Below are 19,790 nucleotides of genomic sequence, written 5' to 3' on the forward strand. Positions count from 1 at the left end.
CCTATTACTTCCGGACTAATTGGAGGCAGGTGTGGAACCAGAGGCCATTAACTTCTCAAGGACTATAATTTCTGGTTGATAGTGAAAGAGGAGAGAGGTGACGCCAATGCTAATGAATGGACTCAAACTTTTCATAATAACAATAAAAGCAAAATCCCCTTTAGGAGATGCCTGGTTTGACATCTGGTCTCAATATGGTATCAGGAGACCTGTGTTGCTCAGCACAATCATAAAGTTGCTAAAGTTTGTGACAGCAGCACCTGCTCCCCATCACTGTTCTGCTGGTCCACATCTGATGCTTCGCCCAGTTCCCTCAACCATACTATGCCCATTCTTTGCCAGCCCCCCTCCAGCCCCTCTAGTGGAACTCCACAGTTAGCCCACCTTAAGATAAATCTGTTCTTGTAATTATGCAACATTGTCCTCCCTAACTCTTCTTCCATAACTTCATACGATGCACAGCTTTGTTAGAAATTAACAATGATTTTCCTTTTATATATTCTGCTATTATATTTAGGAGATGTCTTTAAGGCCCAAAGAAGTGATTTTTAATGGTAGGATGTAATTTACTCTGACATGTTGATTGAGGGAGAAATTTTTGATCCTGTAAATGTCTAGAGGCAATCCTTCCCAGGAATGCAAGAGCTGGGACGTCCTAGGTTTATAATGCTGTCTGTGTCATTGACCACCTGAAGATTAGCCTGATTTCCCACCTGCTAAGAGGACACTGCACCTTCCAAAATATTGTGTCTGATAAACATGAAGTTAGATTCTGATCTTATATCATTTATAATGACTCAGAGATCCAATAATTTAATTTTAGTTGTCAATATAGCCCAAATATTTCTAACTTATATTTTTCAGTGTGTAATAAATGCAGGTCCAGATATTTCAAGATAATTTATCGGGTTGGTAATTAGGATACACACAGTTCTGTCGAGAGTTTCCGGCCTTTTAAAACTCTTACAAAGCTGAGTGCCATGTACTCAAAACATTGGAATTTCAGATTAGTAATAAGTATTTTTTGCTAATCTGATCTAATCCCATCATTTTATAAACAAAGAAACAGAGAGAATAAGAAATTTACCTAATCACATATTTAATTTGTGGTCTAGAGGCAGCTAGAACAGAGAACTCTAGATGGCTAGACGTTCTTCCCACCATAGCCGCACCATTTACACATTTTCTTTAAAAACCTTTAACAGCTTCACTGAGGTATATTTGATATAACAGAACTGCACATATTTACTGGGTACAATTTGATGAGTCTGGACATAATGCAAACACCTATGATGCTATTGCCACAGTCAAGGTAACAGACACGTCTAGCACTGCCCAGAGTTTCCTTGTGTTCCTGGCTCTGTGTCTGTGTGGCCAGAGCATTTAACGTGACATCTACCTTCTTAACAAACTGTGACGTGCACAGTGCTGTATCGTTCACTACGCCGTTGCTGTGGCACAGCAGACCTCTGGAATTTGTTCATGCGGCATGACTGAAACTTGACACCCATCGAACAACAACTCCCCATTTCTCCCACTCTCCAGCCCCTGACAACTTATATTGTAGTCTTTGCTTTTATGAGTCTATTTTAAGTGCCTCGTGTAGTGGAATTAGTATTTTACGTAATCCTCAAATCAACTTTGTAAATAATACATTTTTATTATGTTTTTTTTTTCTGTGCAAACAAGGGTACCGAGGTTGAGAGCACTTGTTTAGCTTGCTTGCTTAGCTTACTCAGCTGTTGATTGGCAAAGCCAGAATCCAAATTATGGCAGTCTTTGGATTATTCGAGTAAATGGAATATAATCTATAATAACTTTATAATCTATAACAGATTTGGAGTATTTGGAGTAAATGGGGTATAATCTATAATCTATAAAAATACTGAATCACTATGCTGTACACCTAAAGCTAATATATTGTAAATCAACTATACTTCATTAAAAAAAAAGTCTAGCAGTTGGGTGGAGCATGAAGTGTGATGTACTGAGAGATCATGGTCAAAAATGAGACTGGATTGCTAAACAGGGACTTAGGTTAGTAGGGTTTTGTACATAACACTAAAACAGTTTCTTGGAAAAATGAGGAACCAAAGCCCGGACGTGGCGAAACAAGGTTTGCCACAGAAAACCTGTGGCAACAGTGTGGAGGATTGGGGGGGGGTGGGTAAGTCAGTGTTAGGCAACAGCCATTGACATCTAAGTGAGATATAATTGTGTGATAATAAGGAGTGAGAGTGGTGATGGGGAACATTTCGCAGATGTTAGACCTGAGGAGAATTTACCTACATATGGCAAGTTCATAACATGATAGATATTTAATTTCAACTGAGAAGATATGATTTAGATATTTCTGAAACAGACCATGGAGATCATTGAGTCTGCATCTTCTATTGCTGTGTCCCTAGTTAGAGGCACTTGGGATCATCTGAAGCATAATCCATAGCTGCCATGAGAGGAGGAGCTTGCGGGGAGAGCGGACCCATCACCAGAAGGGAATCCTGCCAGTTCACTTTGTTGACTCTGGACAGAGTTCAAAACAACTCCATACGTTACCAAGGAGTCTCAGGCTGCCATTCAAGTACTCCCTGTCAATGCCTGACTCTGTGAATACATGTCCGTACAATACTCTCTGATCTCATGTTCTCAGTTGCTGTTTATTCTACGACGAGCCACCTTTATTCATAAGGAACCCCTTCTCTTGCTCTTTGAAAATCCATATGATAATTCCCTGGTCCCCAGATATATTCATACCCCACTGATCACAGCTGAGACTGGATTTACAGTTCAAGTCTTCCACCAGTGTAAGAATCTTCAATTGTTTTATGAAGAATTTGCTTCTCAAATTTTAATCACCTGCACATGTATGATGTCAGCCTGCTGAAACTAAGATAGAAGTTGCTAATAACGAAATAAAGTGTCAAGGGAAATATAGTTCAGTTACAGAAATGTATTTGCTACTTTTGTTTTCTTCCTTTCCCCGTTCTCAATGCGTATCTGAAACTCAGTCATTTCCTCTGAAGCTCTAAGAACATACTATTTCCAGTTTTTCTAATTCATTTATCTTCTCTACTTATACTAAGTATTTGACATTTGCTTTCTTTGAAACATCTGCATTGAGGTTCACTTAAGTATTAAGGAAACTTTAGAAGAGATTATTTTAAGAACATTGTAAGTTGTAGCAGCTACTATACGAATACATTAAAGAAGCTATAATGTTTGATCAACTGTTATTTCCCACTGTGTCCCTCCCTCTAAAATTCTCATTATGTAAATTCTCTTAACTTTAATCCTAAGTTATGAATCAAGTAAATGGAAAATAATAGTTCTTAAAATTTCATTATGATGGGATATCAAAACTGGAGGGTGTAGTGCCCTCAGATTCCTTACTTAGACATATTCTGAAAACTGCTTCTTTTTTTTTTTTCTTTAGGAAAATAAAATGATTACCCATATGAGAAAAAAGCAGGCTTGTCACACTTCCAAATTTTATTTTTCTAAGATATAGGTTATCTATGTCCCCATGTTCTGGGAACATAACATAAGGCTAAAATGTGTACTGCTTCAATACAAGACCACTCTAGGCTTCTATGGCCTCCATTCCTTATCTCATAACCAGTGTTGATCATCAGGGCTACTATCAGAATTTTATGCAGACTCTGTATGTCTTAGACAGAGTTACATATGCATTAATGGTGTACATGAAGAACATAAGACAGAAAGTCATGATAACCACTGAGACTGTAGCCAGAAGTATGATGGACATTATCTTTTCCTGCGTCCCCATAACCACGCATGTATAAGGTCCGTGACACAGGTGGGTACTGCACCAAATGGATTTTTTAATGAGTGGTAGGTGACAGTGAATAAGAATGACTAAGAAGATCACCTGTATAGACAACTGTACGAAAAAGTAGACAAGATACATTGCCAACAGATGTTTTTCCTTGGATAAGTAAAAAATCTCATCTTCTTTTATTTTAACATGGTCTGCATTTTTGTCTGTGTCACTGGAGTTCTCTTGTAAAGGTTGCTTCTTTAGCATCTTGATTTGCTTATGCACACTCTGCGAAACAAAAAACTCCATCACAAAGAAGACGGAGGAAAAGGCAAAGCCAACCAAGTACCAAACGCCTAGGACAGGCTTAGTGAAGTGGCTCTCATAGCACTCGGCTACACAGGATTTAGAGATATTCCCATGGCACTGGAAGTCTTTCGCCAGATCAAGCCAAGTCATTTGCACTATGTACACAACTGAAATATAAACGAAGCTAACGCTGAACCACAGAGGTCGCCCTATGTAGAAGTCTGTGGGGTCTTTGCTCAGCAGCAGTATGGTGGGTGTCACAGCAGCAAATACTTTATTGTTAGACATCTTGAAATCTAGGAAGACAAAAGCAAGGTAGCATCGGGAGGAAAGAATGGACAATATTTTATCCCATTTACACAGTCTCTGCTGTTCTTCTAACAGGTGCTTGCTGGGAAGGAACTCAGTCGTCTTAGGTGAGAAGGGAACTCCGAAGAAATTTAGGAGACTGTGCAAAAGAAATACACCCACTTAATACTATTTGTTACTCTTTCATTTACTAACTCCTTCTTCTAATTTTTCGTTATCAGTCTCTCTCCCTCACCCTATTTGGCTCCCCAACCGCTTCCCCCAGTTTATCGAGCCCTCTGCGTAGTTCTTTATCCTGTTTGCTCTCATCACAAACTCTTGTGTCATTTGCTTTGTTTTATGATCTATATACCAACCTGTGTAAATCAGCCCACTCCAGCCAACAGTACAGTTCCAACTGTCATAGAACTCCCACAGGAATGGGGATATGAGTGCTTAAAGGTAAGTCTTCACCACTTTTCCCTGAGATGTATCTGTTTGAGATGGGTTAACTGAACTGACGAGTGTCATTTTAGGCCCTTCTTGAAGCCAGCTTTTCCAAGGCCCATCATCGGTTTCAAAACCTGTTTCTTAAAAAAAAAAATTAATTAAAAAAACAAAAACCTGTTTCTGATTAATCAGTCAAGACGGATGGATGAGTATATAATTGTCTTCTATTGGGACAACAGCTTAAATCTCTTATTTCCATCACATTCTCCTGCTAATTTGAAATTTTCACTGATTCACAGCTATTTTGAGCATCAAACACAGCTCTGTGTTTAGAAAAATGAATGAGGCAGTTCTTGCTTCTAATTACAGATCTGATGGTGTGAAGAGTACTTATTAAAATAAATTTTTTATGACCTCTGTCATTTCCGTAATTCACTTTCCCTCCTATGAATTGCAATGACATTGTCAGAACGTCTTATTATTACACTGCTCTGACAGTCAGCATTTGCTCCAGCCTTTCCTACCAAGATGGCCGAGACTTTTGGTGACCTGCATCATAGTTCAACCTCTTCCTTTATTCTATCCTGTTCTCCCACAGCCCTGCCCTGCTGCTGCCTTTCAAAAGTATTAATCTCTAAGAAATATTTTGTACCCCCAACTCTGTCTCAACATCTGCTTCTGGGAAAGACAACCATAAACACTCCTCTTCAGATCTTTGGAATCTGAGAGACAAGCCACACAGACAGAAAGTTGCCCCCTTCACCCTTGGGATCACAGTTACTGGAAAGCCAAGCCTCTAGAATACATTATGCTTAATCTTTGCCTTGGAGCGCTCTGAAAATACCCTCTCATTTAACACAGAGAAGTGGCAGACTTGCATCAACTTTCTCTATGAAGATTCCAACAGAGTCTGAAGAGGGTTTTGTTTGTTTGTAAAAGGAGAGTCACAGGCACACACAAGAAGGGTTGATTCATGTATTTTTGTCAACTATGTTACAAAATATTGGTTGTGTTTCTTTTTTTCTTTTTTTATTATTCTTATTTTTTACTGAAGTAAAATATGAATGAGAGGATATGATGGCTTTATATTAAGTTTAGATAAAGTTATGTCAAAGCTGATAATTAAAAACTAAAAACAAACAAACAAAAAACCCCCTAAAATCACAGTCCTTCTAGCCGGAGTGGCATCCACAACTCTGGCTTCCCTGCCTGTGATGGCAATGCCTGTGAACCCAACAACCCTGGATACAGAAGAGGCACCCAAAACGCTGGCTCCCCCCACTACTCTCTGCCTCCTCCACAATGGAGGTGATGCAGCAACCCAGGTGACCCTGGATGTCGCAAAGGCTCCCACCATTCTGGTGCTCTTGGAGGTGATGCCAGAGCAGTGACACTGGCAGCAGAAAGGCATCAGCAACCCCAGAGGCACAAGTAGTGACGAAGAGGGTGCTGGAGAGATCTCTGGCAGAGGCAGTGGAGGTTAAAAACTGCCAATTCTCAAATAATGGCAGCCCAGGTAAAAGAAAACCAAAACCTTGTGCTATAGCGCCACCTACTGAAGAACAGAACAAAAGCCTCTAGTTACCAGCCCGCTGAATTGTTAGAAACAAAATAAATAAAACTTTACGTAAATAAGAAAGATGTTTGCTACTTCAAATGCTCCATCAGAGAAATAGTACCAAGCACCATGAAAAACCGTGGTAGCACAGTATCACAAAAAGAAAATGACAGTTCTCCAGAAACCAAACTTAAAGTCATGGAATATTGTAATGTAACTGATAGAGAATTCAAAATTGTGAAGAAATTCAGTGAGTTACAGGAAAGCCCAAAAAGGCAGCTCAATGAACTCAGGAATAAAATTAGTAAACAGGGAGAATACTTTGTCAAAGGGATTGAAACTAAAAAAAGAACCAAACAAATTCTGGAGCTAAAGAACTCAATGAATGAGGCGAAGAATGCGTTAGAGAGCACTGGACATTGAGCAGACCTAATGGAAGAGAGAATTAGTGAGCTTGAAGATGGAAATCTAGAAATGATTCAGACAGAAGTAGAGAGAGAACTATAAAATGAAGGAAGTCTATCAGATCTATCCACCTGCATTACAAAAGGCAACGTGTTGATAATGGGTATCCCAGAAGGAGAAGAGAGGGAGAAGGGAATACAGACTTTATTTAAAGAATAGCTCAGAACTTCCCAAAGCTGAGGAGAGAACTAGATACACAAGTTGACAAAGTTAATACACCGCCTAATCATCTCTATGCAGAAAGACCTCCGCCATTATGTTAAAACTGTCAAAAGTCAACAATACAGAAAAAATTTAAAAGACAACTGGGGGGAAAAAAGACAGTGACTTGTGAAGATATCCCTATCAAGCTATCAGTAGTTTTCTCAGCAGAAACTCTACAGACCAGAAAAGAGTGGAGTGGCTACTCAAAATATTGAAAGATAAAAACTGTCAGCCAAGAGTACCCTATCCAGCAATTATCATTTACATATGAAGCAGAAATAAAGACTTTCCCACGCAAACAAAAGCTGAGGGAGTTCAACACCACTAGACCTGCCTTACAAGAAGAGTTGAAAGGAGATCTTCCACCTGAAAGAAAAAGTACATAAAACTTTGAGTAAGGTAATAAAGAGACAGACAGAATCCAAAAATGGCAATTCTATATCAGAATACATTGTTAAATAATTTATCATAAAGGTTAAAGGAAAAAGAGCATCGAACGTAAATGTAGCTACTTTAATATCATAGCAAACTCAACATAAATCAGATAATTCGTGGCAACAAAAACATAGAAGGGGGAGAATAAAAGGATGGAACCTGTATAGGCAAATGAAGATAAGATGCTATCGGCAGAAAAAGGACTATTTTATCTATGAGACATTTAAATAAACCACATGATAACCACAAAAAAAAATCTGGAGGAGAAACATAAAACATAAAAAAAGAGGAAGTGGAGAAACACATCATAGAAAACCACCAAAATGAAAAGGCAGACAGAAGCACAAGGAAAAAGAAACAATAGACACATAGAGCAACAGAGACAAAAGGTAAAACGGCAGTGCTAAGTCCTCATTTATCAATAATCAGTCTCTAAATGGACTGAGTTCACCAACTGAAAGACACCGAGTAGTGAGGTAGATTAAAAAACAAGATGCAACTATATGCTGCCCCCAGGAGACTCATCTCAGCTCTAAAGATTAACAAAAGCTCAAAGTGAAGAGATGGAAGATAACACCCCAAAAAAGTGGCAAGCAAAAGAAAGTGGGTGTAGCCATACTTACATTGGACAAAACAATCTTCAAGCCAAAAAGGTAAGAGACAAAGATGCATGAATGGATAAAGAAGATGTGATATATACACACAATGGAATACTATGCAGGCTTAAAAAAGATGAAATCTTTCCATTTGTGACAACATGGATGGACCCTGAGGATATTATACGAAGTAAAGTAAGTCAGATGGAGAAAAACAAATACCACATGATTTCACTCATATGTGGAATATAAAAACAAAACAAAACAAACAAAACAAAAAGAAACACATAGACACAGAGAACAGATTGTTACCAGAGGAAAAGGGAATAAGGTGAGGGCAAAATGGGTAAGGGAATCAACTGCATAGTGATGTAGGGAAATTAAACTTGGTGGTGAGCACACTGTAGTGTACACAGAAGTTGAATTATAATATTGTACACATGAAATTTATAATGTTATAAACCAGCATTACCTCAATACAAACATAAATCAAATAAATTTAAAAATTAAGAAAATAAAAATAAAGTCGAATACATACTTTGTTCTACCAAATACTAAAGTAAAAAAAAAAGCAGTATTTCCAAATAAGTAGCATATAAATATAATGGAATATTATTCAGCCATAAAAATGAATGAAGTTGTGATACATGCTATAACATGGATGAACCTTGAAAACATCATGCTAAGAGAAATAAGCTAGACATAAATGGACCACTTATATGAGGTACCTAGACTAGGCAAATCTATAGATATGGAAGTAGAATAAAGATTATAAGGGGCTGGAGCCAGGGGGTACTGGGGAGCCATTGCTAAAGAGTACAGAGTTTCTGTCTGGAAAGATGAATAAATTTTTGAAATAGGTAGTAGTGATTGTTACATAACACTGTGAATGTACTTAATGCCAGCAAATTGTACACTTTAAAAATCATTGAGGGAGAAGGATACAGATCAAGTGGTAGAGCACATGCTTAGCATGCAGGAGGGGTCCTGGGTTCAATCCCCATGTTCAATCCCCTAAAAATAAATAAATAAACCTAATTAACTCCCCCACTCCAACAAAAGAATCATTAAAATGGTAAACCTTGTGTTATGCATATTTTATCACAACAAAAGAAAAAGGAAAAAAATTATAAGAATATAAAAAAAATATTAAAGAGATGATGAGCAATAAAACCAATTAAACATGGGAATTAAGGCTAAGTGTTTTAACCACAGCTATAAAACTAAAGGAGTATAGAAAAGGAGTTCTTGAAAGAGAAGTGGAAAACCTAAAGAAAAATTAGTGCTTATTATAGCAATAATAATAGCATGATTCTAAATTCTTTATTTCAGAAACCAAATATGCAACAAAGTGGGAGGAAAGAGAAGAAACAAATACTCAAATTTCTTAAATTTTCAGAGTATATATTTTATTCATTATTGATGTTGCAAAAGTTATATTTGAACAGTTCCCTTAGGCAATTAGCATTCTTTCTTTCTTATGGTGTGAACATAGATCCTCAAACCCAATGTGTGGAGCTGGAATAAAACAAAATTGGGGTGAGGATTAATGGTATAAAACACTCATATTCAGCTCCGTCTCTGCCAGCTTGCTCCCATGGCAAAAAACCAGAAGTCACATTTTAATGCTGGTCTAATCTGTCTCAGACAGTGTAGCAGGCATTTTATAATCATGACCTCATTTAACCTAAAGAGCATTTCTAGAAGCCAGGGATAATTTGAAGGAGCACAAACATAGGACGAGGACAACTCGTTGTCACCTCTCTCATTGAGACACAGATATGGAACAGTCTGTGTCTCAAAAGATGACAGGAAACAAGTTACCTTCACCAGTAAATCAGGATTTTGTAGGTCTAGAACAGTGAAGAAAGAGGTAAACAAGATGTAAAGAATAAATTCAAAATGTGTCATAGACTAATAGGAGTGTGACTTATTTGAAAGAGAGCAGATGGGAGACCTGTAAGGGGACAGGGTGAGTCAAATGGGAACACAAAAGGGAAACATAAGGGAGTGCCTGGGGAAATGGACAAGGAAATCCTGAAGAAAGAAAAGTTGTGAAGCCACAGAGGTTGCTAAAAAGGGATGTGTGAATTTCACTGATAGAAATCAAGGACGAGTCATACAGATGCGCACACACCCACACACACCACACACACACCACACACACCACACACACCCGCACACGTTTTTAGATTACAATCCCAGGAAATGTTTAGGTAACAGAGAGACTAAGCCTGCACTTAGGGTGCCATCAAATTATTGCATTCAAATGCAATTGAAGGGAACTCTTCCATATTTTAAGTAAAAACAAACCACTGAAAGAGGAATTGTTGGGAAATTACCCAGAATTTTGTTGAACTTCCTTACTCGTGTTTGAAAGTCTAATATATTTTTACTTTGAATTATGTACATGGAAGAGCACCAAACTGTCTTCAGATCTTGGGACAACCTGAAGGTCCTGTCTGGCCCTATGTCCCCACACAGCCCTTGCTATCATCCCTTTTCTATCTCCCATGTCTAAAGACCTGTAACTTTTAAATCACGTCAGCTAAATAGTATTCCATAATATAATCTTAAAAGCAAAAACTGACATCCTTTAATCCCAAGCCGTAGACCTTCGAATCACAGAGCCTCCCTGAACACGTAACAACCCTCATTTTAATCGCAGTAGTTCAGAGCTGCATGTTTTTGCCTCCTTTCCCTCTTTAGGAAGAGGTCATAGCCCTCGCATTGACTACATTTCCTCAATCCTTCCACGTTTACTTCCTCTTCACGCTTACTTTCTCCTTCCCTTGCTAACCCTAGAGACAGTAGCCGGGGAAGGAGGACTGGGGAAGGAAGAGGAGCATGGCAAGAGGTAAAAAATTCAACCACAGATAATAAACTCAGCATTTCCTCCCACGCTTGGTTTTGCTGATTCCAGACCGGCTTACCCAACAGTGCTGCTGACACACATTTTCTTCTCTCTTCCCTTGCTCTGTTCCTTGTTCTGCTTTCCCGTATCTTTCTTGATTAGTCACTTACATTTCTTCTTTCTGAAATAACTTTGGACATTGTGTGTGAATGTACTTGTTCTAAAACATTCTGCTGTCCTCGCATGTGACAGAAAGACAGTTGATGAGCTGATGGAGTAGAATTAGGGGGACATAACATTTTCTTTCAACAATCCATTATTCTGTATCCATTGCCACCTGTGGCAGAAAGTCAGTTTGAGGCCAAGGTCATTTTTATTCCTTTAGCGTGTAGGTTACCTCTTTTCTCCCTCAGAATTGAAGGCCACCCTAAGCATCTGTCTGCTTTTTGACGTATTCAGCTTATAGGATACTTAGAAAACTACGATGCATTCTCATCATCCACAGGGATGCAGCCACATCCCAATTCATTTTCTACTGCTGGTCAGTTGTTATAAGCATCAAAGTACTAAGAAAGATGGTTCCTGATGCAACTAACTTCATTTCAGCTGAAGTTCAGATCTGAACAGTGGATCTTGGCAAATGTTCATGCAAGTAAAACCCTTCGGCCATTATCCACATTTTATTAAATCCTCTCTCTATTCCTAGTTCATTTCACCTCCCATCACCAGACAAATAACAGAAACATTATTAGGAGAAAAGGGGGCTGATTATGTCATCCTAATATAAATCAAGGTGTTTGATCTTAGACACATTGTTTAAGACTCTTATTTTATTCTAATAGGTTCTTGGTAACTTGTGAAACTGGAAATGTACTTATAAGCTCTGGATAGATCTGGGCAGTCCTAACACCCTGAGACCAAGGAGGTGTGGTGTTTATGCATGTGTTTTCTAGGTCTCTCAGACACCACCAGGTGTCATTGTTAATTAAATGCAAAAATATAATATATGGAGTAGAAACCATATTATATTGAGTTCAGTTGGGTGAAAGGAACACAAACTGCTTTCTCACATAGAACTCTTAAAGGGTAAAAGCTGGAGTTGCGAGCCTATCCTAAAGAACATTGGGAAACTCAAAATAGCAAAGGCTGAGGATGTCAACTTCTAACATGAAGTCTCAGCTACCAGGAATAGATCAGAGTCCAGATTTAGACTCCACATCTTAAGTTACAGGAAATGTGGAGAAGGAGCAAGAAAAGCCTGAGAACAAGGAGAAAGGTCAGCGTGGGATTATCGATGACATTTGTTCAATAGCTGTTGTGTATGTGGAGGGCAGTTGTGTTTGACTAACTCAAGAGCAAATGGAAGGCTAAGCAAACGATAATTCCTAGGGGGACCATAAACATGTAGGGACATCCATAATGTTACTCGGTAGAGAAAAACAATTTATACTCAGTATGGGAGTAATCTAGGCCAGTGGTAAACCATAAAATTGTGATATTAGGTAGGTTGGCCATAGCAGTTGTTGGAGGAGAGACGAAAGATATCCAGTCTCTCACTGGTGATGTAACAGTACAAAGACAATCTCTTGCTCCTGTCTCATAAATATCCATGGAAGGCAAGAGCCCCAGTCTTGAAGCACTCATAGGTTTGAAGAGGAAATTGAGAGAGTAGGAGAAGCATAAGTAGATCTTATGGAAAAAAATGACTGAAATTTGTACATGACAGAGACTATCACACAGCACAGACAAAGCAGAAGTCCAATTACTAGAATTGGGGGGGAAATCGGGGTATGCTGGAATCAAAGCCAACTATTAGTCAATAAGCAGCTTGCAAGAAACCACGTGTACGCAACAAGTGTGTGTCACGTTATGCCAACATTCACACTTTATTCATTGTAAATGATGAGTTTGCAAATGTGTAGCTTCAATTAATACTCAATGTGCTAGAATATTTGGGAAAATAATCTGAGAAAAAGGACAATATTGAGTTAATTAAGGTGAAGAGCATAAAGGAGTCAGAAGACATTGCACTCTGGGGTTTTGAGGGAAAAACCAGATATAAGGGCCAAAGAACTTTCCAGAGAAGGTGAAAAATAATAGTTGAAGAATTTAAAACCAAAGGAGTCCTGGCACTTTATCATGAAGGCTAATTAGGTCTACATGGTCATTCTCCATAAACTGCAATAGTTAGGCAATAAATGTGAGCTCAGTCTAATTCACTACTAGTATTATCTTACATATGCCTGCAAATAAATTCTGACAAAGGTTGTATTTTCTTAGTAAAGGTACGTATTTCTTATTCACCTAACATAATATATATTTTACAACTATCCAAAAATTTATGATTGCTATTATTAATTCTTTCTGTGGAGAAAGTTATTTAGAAACCAAGATCTCAGCACTAAATGAGTTTACTGCTTCTGGGGTGTCATCGCTTTTAGGCTCTCAAATCAGTAGAAGCTACTTACACACAAACACACATTCACACACATATGTTCTCATACACACATCTATGTCTCAATGTCTCTATCTATCAAAAACTATGAATACATACTGATACCTCCAAATCCAACACAATATTCCACGGTTCACTTTAATTGCTCTCATTCCATATTTGTAACTCTCTTCTCCCATAGTGAGAAATCTACCTTCCAGAATAGTATTCAATCCCAGAATACACAGACACTTTAACCAAAGGATCAATGTTAACCTTATCAACAGTGGAACAAATTGACATCCTTTGTCCCTGGTATAATACGTGGAGAAGAATTTTTTAAATGCCTAACTCTAATTCTTCTAGATTTGTTATTATTAAAAATTTTATTGGTGCACAGTCAATCGTAATAAAATGATCATAATCACAATGAAATGTTGGTAAATAATTATTAAACACAAAAGGTACAATTTTATCAAAAAAGCCAATTAAATGGATTGAACTTTTTAAAAAGGTAGCATGAATCATAATTGAATGTTAATTATTATAAAATCAGAAAAAACTTTTACAAAATAACTGTCATACACTAGTCAAAAATAATACATTCAAAGGCAAAAGAAGACGGAGGAGCTATTTCAGATTAAAGCAGGCTAAAATGACATGGCAAGTAATTAAAATATTGGATAGTAGACCAGGTGATAGCTGGAGGGGGAGAAGGGAATATTTACACATTCTCAAAGTATCTTTTTACAAATTACTTAAGTACAAAAGGAAAAATCTTACAGTGGAGAGACCTGGTAGACATCACTTCACCAAGGGATCAAAGCAGCCCATGTTCTAGGATTTTCTCTCAATACAGAAGGTATTACTGAGGAAATCAGCAAAAGATGATTAAGGTTTGCAGGTTCAGTGAGTATCGTACTCATGTTAACCTCCCGATTTTGTAAATCTCTCCTGGTTTTCACAATCTTGCTGTGATTGTGAAAGAGAATGGCATTTTTTTAGAAAACACACAAAAAGTGGGAAACACTTCTCTGTTCTACAGAGCTATTTAGGAGAAAATGAACATCGTGTTTTCAACTCAACTTTCAGATGATTGAGAAAATAAAATGTGTGAGAACATATAGACCTACTTAAAAACGTGTAAATGTACATTCATTCTCCACTGTTTTTTTTTTGGACATAGGGCCAAGGCTATTCCTTTTTGATTGATTTCACTGACTAGAGTTCTGCCCCTTTATTCTTTTTTTTTTTTTTTTTAACATTTTTTATTGATTTATAATCATTTTACAATGTTGTGTCAAATTCCAGTGTAGAGCACAATTTTTCAGTTATACATGAACATATATATATTCATTGTCACATTTTTTTTCTCTGTGAGCTCCCATAAGATCTTGTATTTATTTCCTTGTGCTATACAGTATAATCTTGTTTATCTATTCTACAATTTTGAAATCCCAGTCTATCTCTTCCCACTCCCCGCCCCCTTGGCAACCACAAGTTTCTATTCTATGTCTGTGAGTCTATTTCTGTTTTGTATTTATGCTTTGTTTGTTTTTGTTTTTGTTCTTTTTTAGATTCCATGTATGAGTGAACTCATATGGTATTTTTCTTTCTCTTTCTGGCTTACTTCACTTAGAATGACATTCTCCAGGAGCATCCATGTGGCTGCAAATGCCCCTTTATTCCTGAATAATCTTATATCTATAAAGCATTGTCTAAAATTACCAGCTTTAGATTCTTTCAAATAGAGTCGGAGCTTAAACACATTTTTCAAACAATCTGTATATGGGGTCTCTATAGATTTTTAGGCTTTTTTTTTGTTTTGTTAATCTGTTTCAATTCTTATTCACATTTAATCCAATAATAATCTTTTATTCATTTATTTCTCCAAGATGCTCCATCCTAATAGAAATAATTCTTTATTTAATTCACATTTTATCCATTAGTGAAATGTTTAACTATGTAGAGTATAATTCCTGTAAGGGAGCAGGGCTTAAAATATCTCAACTAGTGATGATGTCTCTAGATGAATACTTTTGAAAGAAGGTCCCGAGGGGTAGTACTAATGATGCGAATAAACCAATGATGTTCCAAAAAGTGGGGTAAGGTGTAGTGTTGCATGGCTCTCCCCATCACCCCCTAACTGAGTGTTCATGACGATGAACAGCATCAGTTGTTCAGTAAATGACCAGACCATTATGAACTATACTAATTAGAATATATGGCACTTGTCGAAAAAGTTAAATTGAATCTTATTAGTCTGCTCAGAAAATGTACCAAGTAGTTTTCTAGGTGCTTGGCATGTATCAGAGGACAAATTCCGTCCCCGTTACGGGGCAATATTCAGATGCAGCAAGTGGGGACGAGGAGATACTGTCACCCAGGAAAAAGCAGGCCAAACAAATAAGTAAGTAAATTATACCGTATGTCGGAAGGCGAAAATTATATAGACAAAAAGAAAAGTGAATGTAAAAGTAGAAATATAAGGATAGGAAATTATTTTAAAAATAATTATGGAGAGTCGCTGAGAAGCTGACTGGGTGGAGGTTTGAAGAGCAGGAGGGAATTAGTGTTCAAGACAAAGGAAACAGCTGGTACAATGGTCCCAAGGCAGGACTATGCTCAGCGTGCTTGAGGAAGAGCAGGATGGCCAGTACGGGTGAAGATTAATGAGTAGGGAAAGAGTCAAAGTAGACGCAGAGAGGGAAGGAGAGCGGCGGTGGTGGGAGCTGGTTACTTCCCTTTAGACCGTTTTAAGTAGTTCAGCTTTTACTCTGAGTGAGATGGAGAGCCTCTGGAGATTTTTGAATGAATTTATGACACAATCTGAGTTCAAACTTAAAAGATTTACGCTAGTTATCTTGCTAAGAACAGATACTTTGGAGGGGTAAAGAAAATTAGGGGGCTAAGGCAGGATTCTAGGCATTAGGTGGTTATGAATCTGATTACTTGCATTGCAAGTGAGGCAAATAGGATTTTCTAAAGAATTGGATATAAGATGTGGGAGAAATAGAGGAATCAATGATGACTCCAAGAGTTTTGGTCAGAAGAACTGAAAGTTGGTGGTGTTGCCATCAAATGCCTTTAATGTGACAGTGAAAACCTAGAAAAAGTATTGGTAATCCATGGATTTTCCCTATTTACCTCTTGAATGTAATACTTTGGTTAGGAAAAATTCCATTTAAAAATTTTAATGGCTACTTCAGATTGCCATCTTTATTTTCTTTTTGGAGTTGGCTGTGCATAAAGAATTAGAGCTGTGTTTGAATCTGAATTAGAATCAGTCCCCAGAAATACTCCATTCAGTCCCTCTTGGCACGTTTCTTAAGCGGCTGTTAATACTGGTTCTCTAACAATTTCTTCCCTAGCATCTAAGTCAGGTTCCTGATTTGATGGTCCACATAACGGATGTCATTTATCTTGATCATAAAAACTGTCACCAAATAATTACAATAAATTATTTTTGATCAATAAAAAGTCTTTTTAACCTACTCATCACATTTTCACTTCTTATCAACTGACCTTTGGTGTTACCATTTAGGCACTTGTTTCTCTGTGTATTTGTAAATTGCGTTGACTGACAGGCCATGACCTATACGAATGATTCTTCTCTTTTCTATTCATACTCTGAAGATATTCATGCACGAATAATTACAGTCGTATCGAAGATCCCTCGAACTTTCTTCCCCTCTGACCCAGTTGCTCAGCAGAAAACCTAGAAGTCATCCACGCCACCTCACCCATAAACCAACTCTGCTGTCTTCTTTATTCTAATATCTGTTAGCAACAGTCTCCTCTCAGTGTGCACTGCCCCTGCTTTAACTCACCCTTAATATTTCTTTCTTGAATAACTTGTACAGTAAATACAGCAAAAATTGCTGATTTAAAAGCTGTTTACAGTTACTTCCATATTCTAGGAATTGCAGAAGTCATCTTTAGGAGCTCATTTATTTAGAAAAATCCATTAATTATCCTCTGGGAGGAAGGTATAGCTCAAGTGGTAGAGTGCATGCTTAGCATTCCCAAGGTCCCAGGTTCAATTCCCAGTACCTCCTCTAAACATAAATAAATAAACCTACTTACCCCCCCTCCAAAAAAATTAAATCTTCAAAAAAATTTTTTAAATTATCCTCTGATTGTGAAAGCTAAAGACAGCTAAAACTAGGAGGAAAATCTCTGCAAATAAAGCAAAATAATTACCTTCATTGGGTGTTAAGATTATCATTTGGCTAAATGATGATGGATTATTACTATTTTTATTTTTCTTTCACTTAGAAGACCCGGGACCCAGTAAAGAAGTAATGTTAGAGAGAGTTCTTTGATTTGAATAGAAACAAGTTCCAGAAACACGACAGAACGTCAGAGGAACCCTGGCGACAGGGCAAGGTTCATGGATACAGGGGCAGGCACTATCTGATATTCAATTTTAAGTTTTCAGAGAGCTTCAGAAATCTTAAGTACAGGGACTGAATTCTTTGCAGACCACCAGGGAAATGCTCAAATTGTAGATGTTTGAGTATTAAGAGGAAAGTTGACTTTAGAGATGTGGAGATTTTGTGCCTACCTGGGGTACACAGCCTGCTTTCCATACTGATCTTCGTGCTCTCTCTGAGTTATCATTCTGTCTTCTGTATATAAGTTTTGCCCTGACTAAACTCCTTCACATGCCTCAAAGATTTTGCACAAATTATGTCTACGATGGAAATAGTTCCTCATTCATCTGAATGACTACTATTGATGTAGTTTCAGATTTAGCCCAGGGCAGAGCTTTCTGGACCCCCTTTATGTCCAGCTGCAAGACGCTTATCCATGCTCTCAAAGTATCCGTGTACACTGTCATCAAAACCTATGTCACTCTCTGCTATAGCTGTTGATTTTCTTGTTTGTGATGCTTATTTATCTATGAGTTCACACCGTCTATCCCAGATACTAGCATCTACTGGGTGTTAAATAATTATTCCCTAAATAATCACATAAATACGTTACAGTAGTCAGGGAACCACATGATGTAATTAAAAATACTCCTTTACTTTTATGATAAAAATAAAATAAATAGCATAGATCAGTTATAAAATAAATGCAATTCAATTTTTGATTGATCACCTCAGAATTTTAAATATATTTATAGATGTATGTGTACAAATACAAATATTTACAGATATTTGTAAAATGTAATCATGTTGTGTTATAATATTCTGTATCCTGCTCTCTCACTTATAAAATAGCATAGATTTTCCCAGTCAGTCCATAGAAAGTGACATTATTATTTTTAACAGCTACATCTTATTCCATTAATGGATTCTCTAAATTTTGTGGACAGTTGTCTCCTTTTGCTAGACACATGCTTGTTTCAAAATTATCATCAGTCTAAATAACTGCATATTTATATTTACATACTTGTCCACTTGTTTCCTTAGGATCTGTGCCTATGAGTGAATTCTTAAATATCTTGGGCTTACGGGTTTAAGAGTAAACACGGGGGGAAGTGTGTGCTGTGCACATTTTGTACCCTTCTTCTGGATGTAAAAGGCTGAGGTTTTCAGTAAGTAACTGGGTATGATGTTCCTGGTTTTTGCAAGCAGCTGCTTTCAAAAAGGGAAGAACATTACACTCCTCCTAGAAGAATCAATTTGTGAAAACATTCATCTCTATGCTGACAAAATATAAAGCAATTTTACAAGGACGATCACAAAGGCCACACACCACTTTTGGGATTAAATAGGAAGAATAAGTTCTATTCCTGCCCTATAGCCTATGTTTCTGTTTTTGATACTCAAGGGAACACTTGCTCTGTCCTATGTCCCAAGTCTGTCTTATTCGGTCTGCCTGCCATTCCCCACTCCCCGCCCCATCAATCATTCTGATTCTTTTGCTCTTTATTGGATCTAATTTTTAAATGACCTGCTTTTATATCCTGCCTTTCTATTCTTTGAACTTTAAATCATATATGCCTGGATTTAAAAGGGATTAAAAATTGAATTTATTATTGTGTGCATCACAATGTTGGCCATGAAATGATCCAGCTGAGACAGCCAACACATCTAGAGCAAACTAAACTTATTCTTTCCATTTTTCTTTCATTTTATTACTTATGTACTCAGGTAATTATTTAAAATAGGGTTATCTTACATTGTTGGGCTGGAATTTGTTTTGAACTTCCAAGTAGGGCACCAAGAGCAGAGTTAATAGAGTCTCTCTCTCTCTTTTTTTTAATGGTTTCTTATGACTTTTTCTTTGTCATTGTCCAAGCCCCAAATTAGATACTAAGTTCTTTGAGGACAAGGACCATACTTACTTTATTTCCTGCACGTATGACAGATTCTGGCATACACTGAGTTGCACTCACTAAATTACATAACGAACGGACTAACAGATCCATCAAATGAAAATTTTCTCCATGATGTATTCAGACATTG

General features: G+C 37.4%; 1 protein-coding gene and 1 long non-coding RNA gene across 3 annotated transcripts in view; one reads left to right on the forward strand and one right to left on the reverse strand.

The window, feature by feature from the left end:
* Positions 1–3,466: 3,466 nt before the first annotated feature.
* On the reverse strand, positions 3,467–4,799 carry LOC140691320 (uncharacterized). 2 transcript variants are annotated; one of them, XR_012066933.1, is made up of 2 exons: positions 4,753–4,799; positions 3,467–4,383 (listed from the first exon to the last, which is right to left on the reverse strand). It is a non-coding gene; the product is annotated as an uncharacterized lncRNA (long non-coding RNA). The 2 variants fall into 2 exon arrangements; XR_012066932.1 differs by having other exon boundaries at positions 3,467–4,535; positions 4,753–4,786.
* A 1,770-nt stretch (positions 4,800–6,569) lies between these two features.
* LOC102532087 (scavenger receptor cysteine-rich type 1 protein M130) overlaps positions 6,570–19,790 on the forward strand; it is a 44,617-nt gene continuing 31,396 nt past the window's right edge. The window contains exon 1 of the mRNA XM_072954625.1: positions 6,570–8,140. Coding sequence (XP_072810726.1) covers positions 8,051–8,140 — 90 coding nt within the window. The 5' untranslated portion in view covers positions 6,570–8,050. The remainder of the gene's footprint in view (positions 8,141–19,790) is intronic.

This window comes from Vicugna pacos, chromosome 34 (assembly GCF_048564905.1).
Source record: "Vicugna pacos chromosome 34, VicPac4, whole genome shotgun sequence".
NCBI classification, from domain to species: domain Eukaryota; kingdom Metazoa; phylum Chordata; class Mammalia; order Artiodactyla; family Camelidae; genus Vicugna; species Vicugna pacos.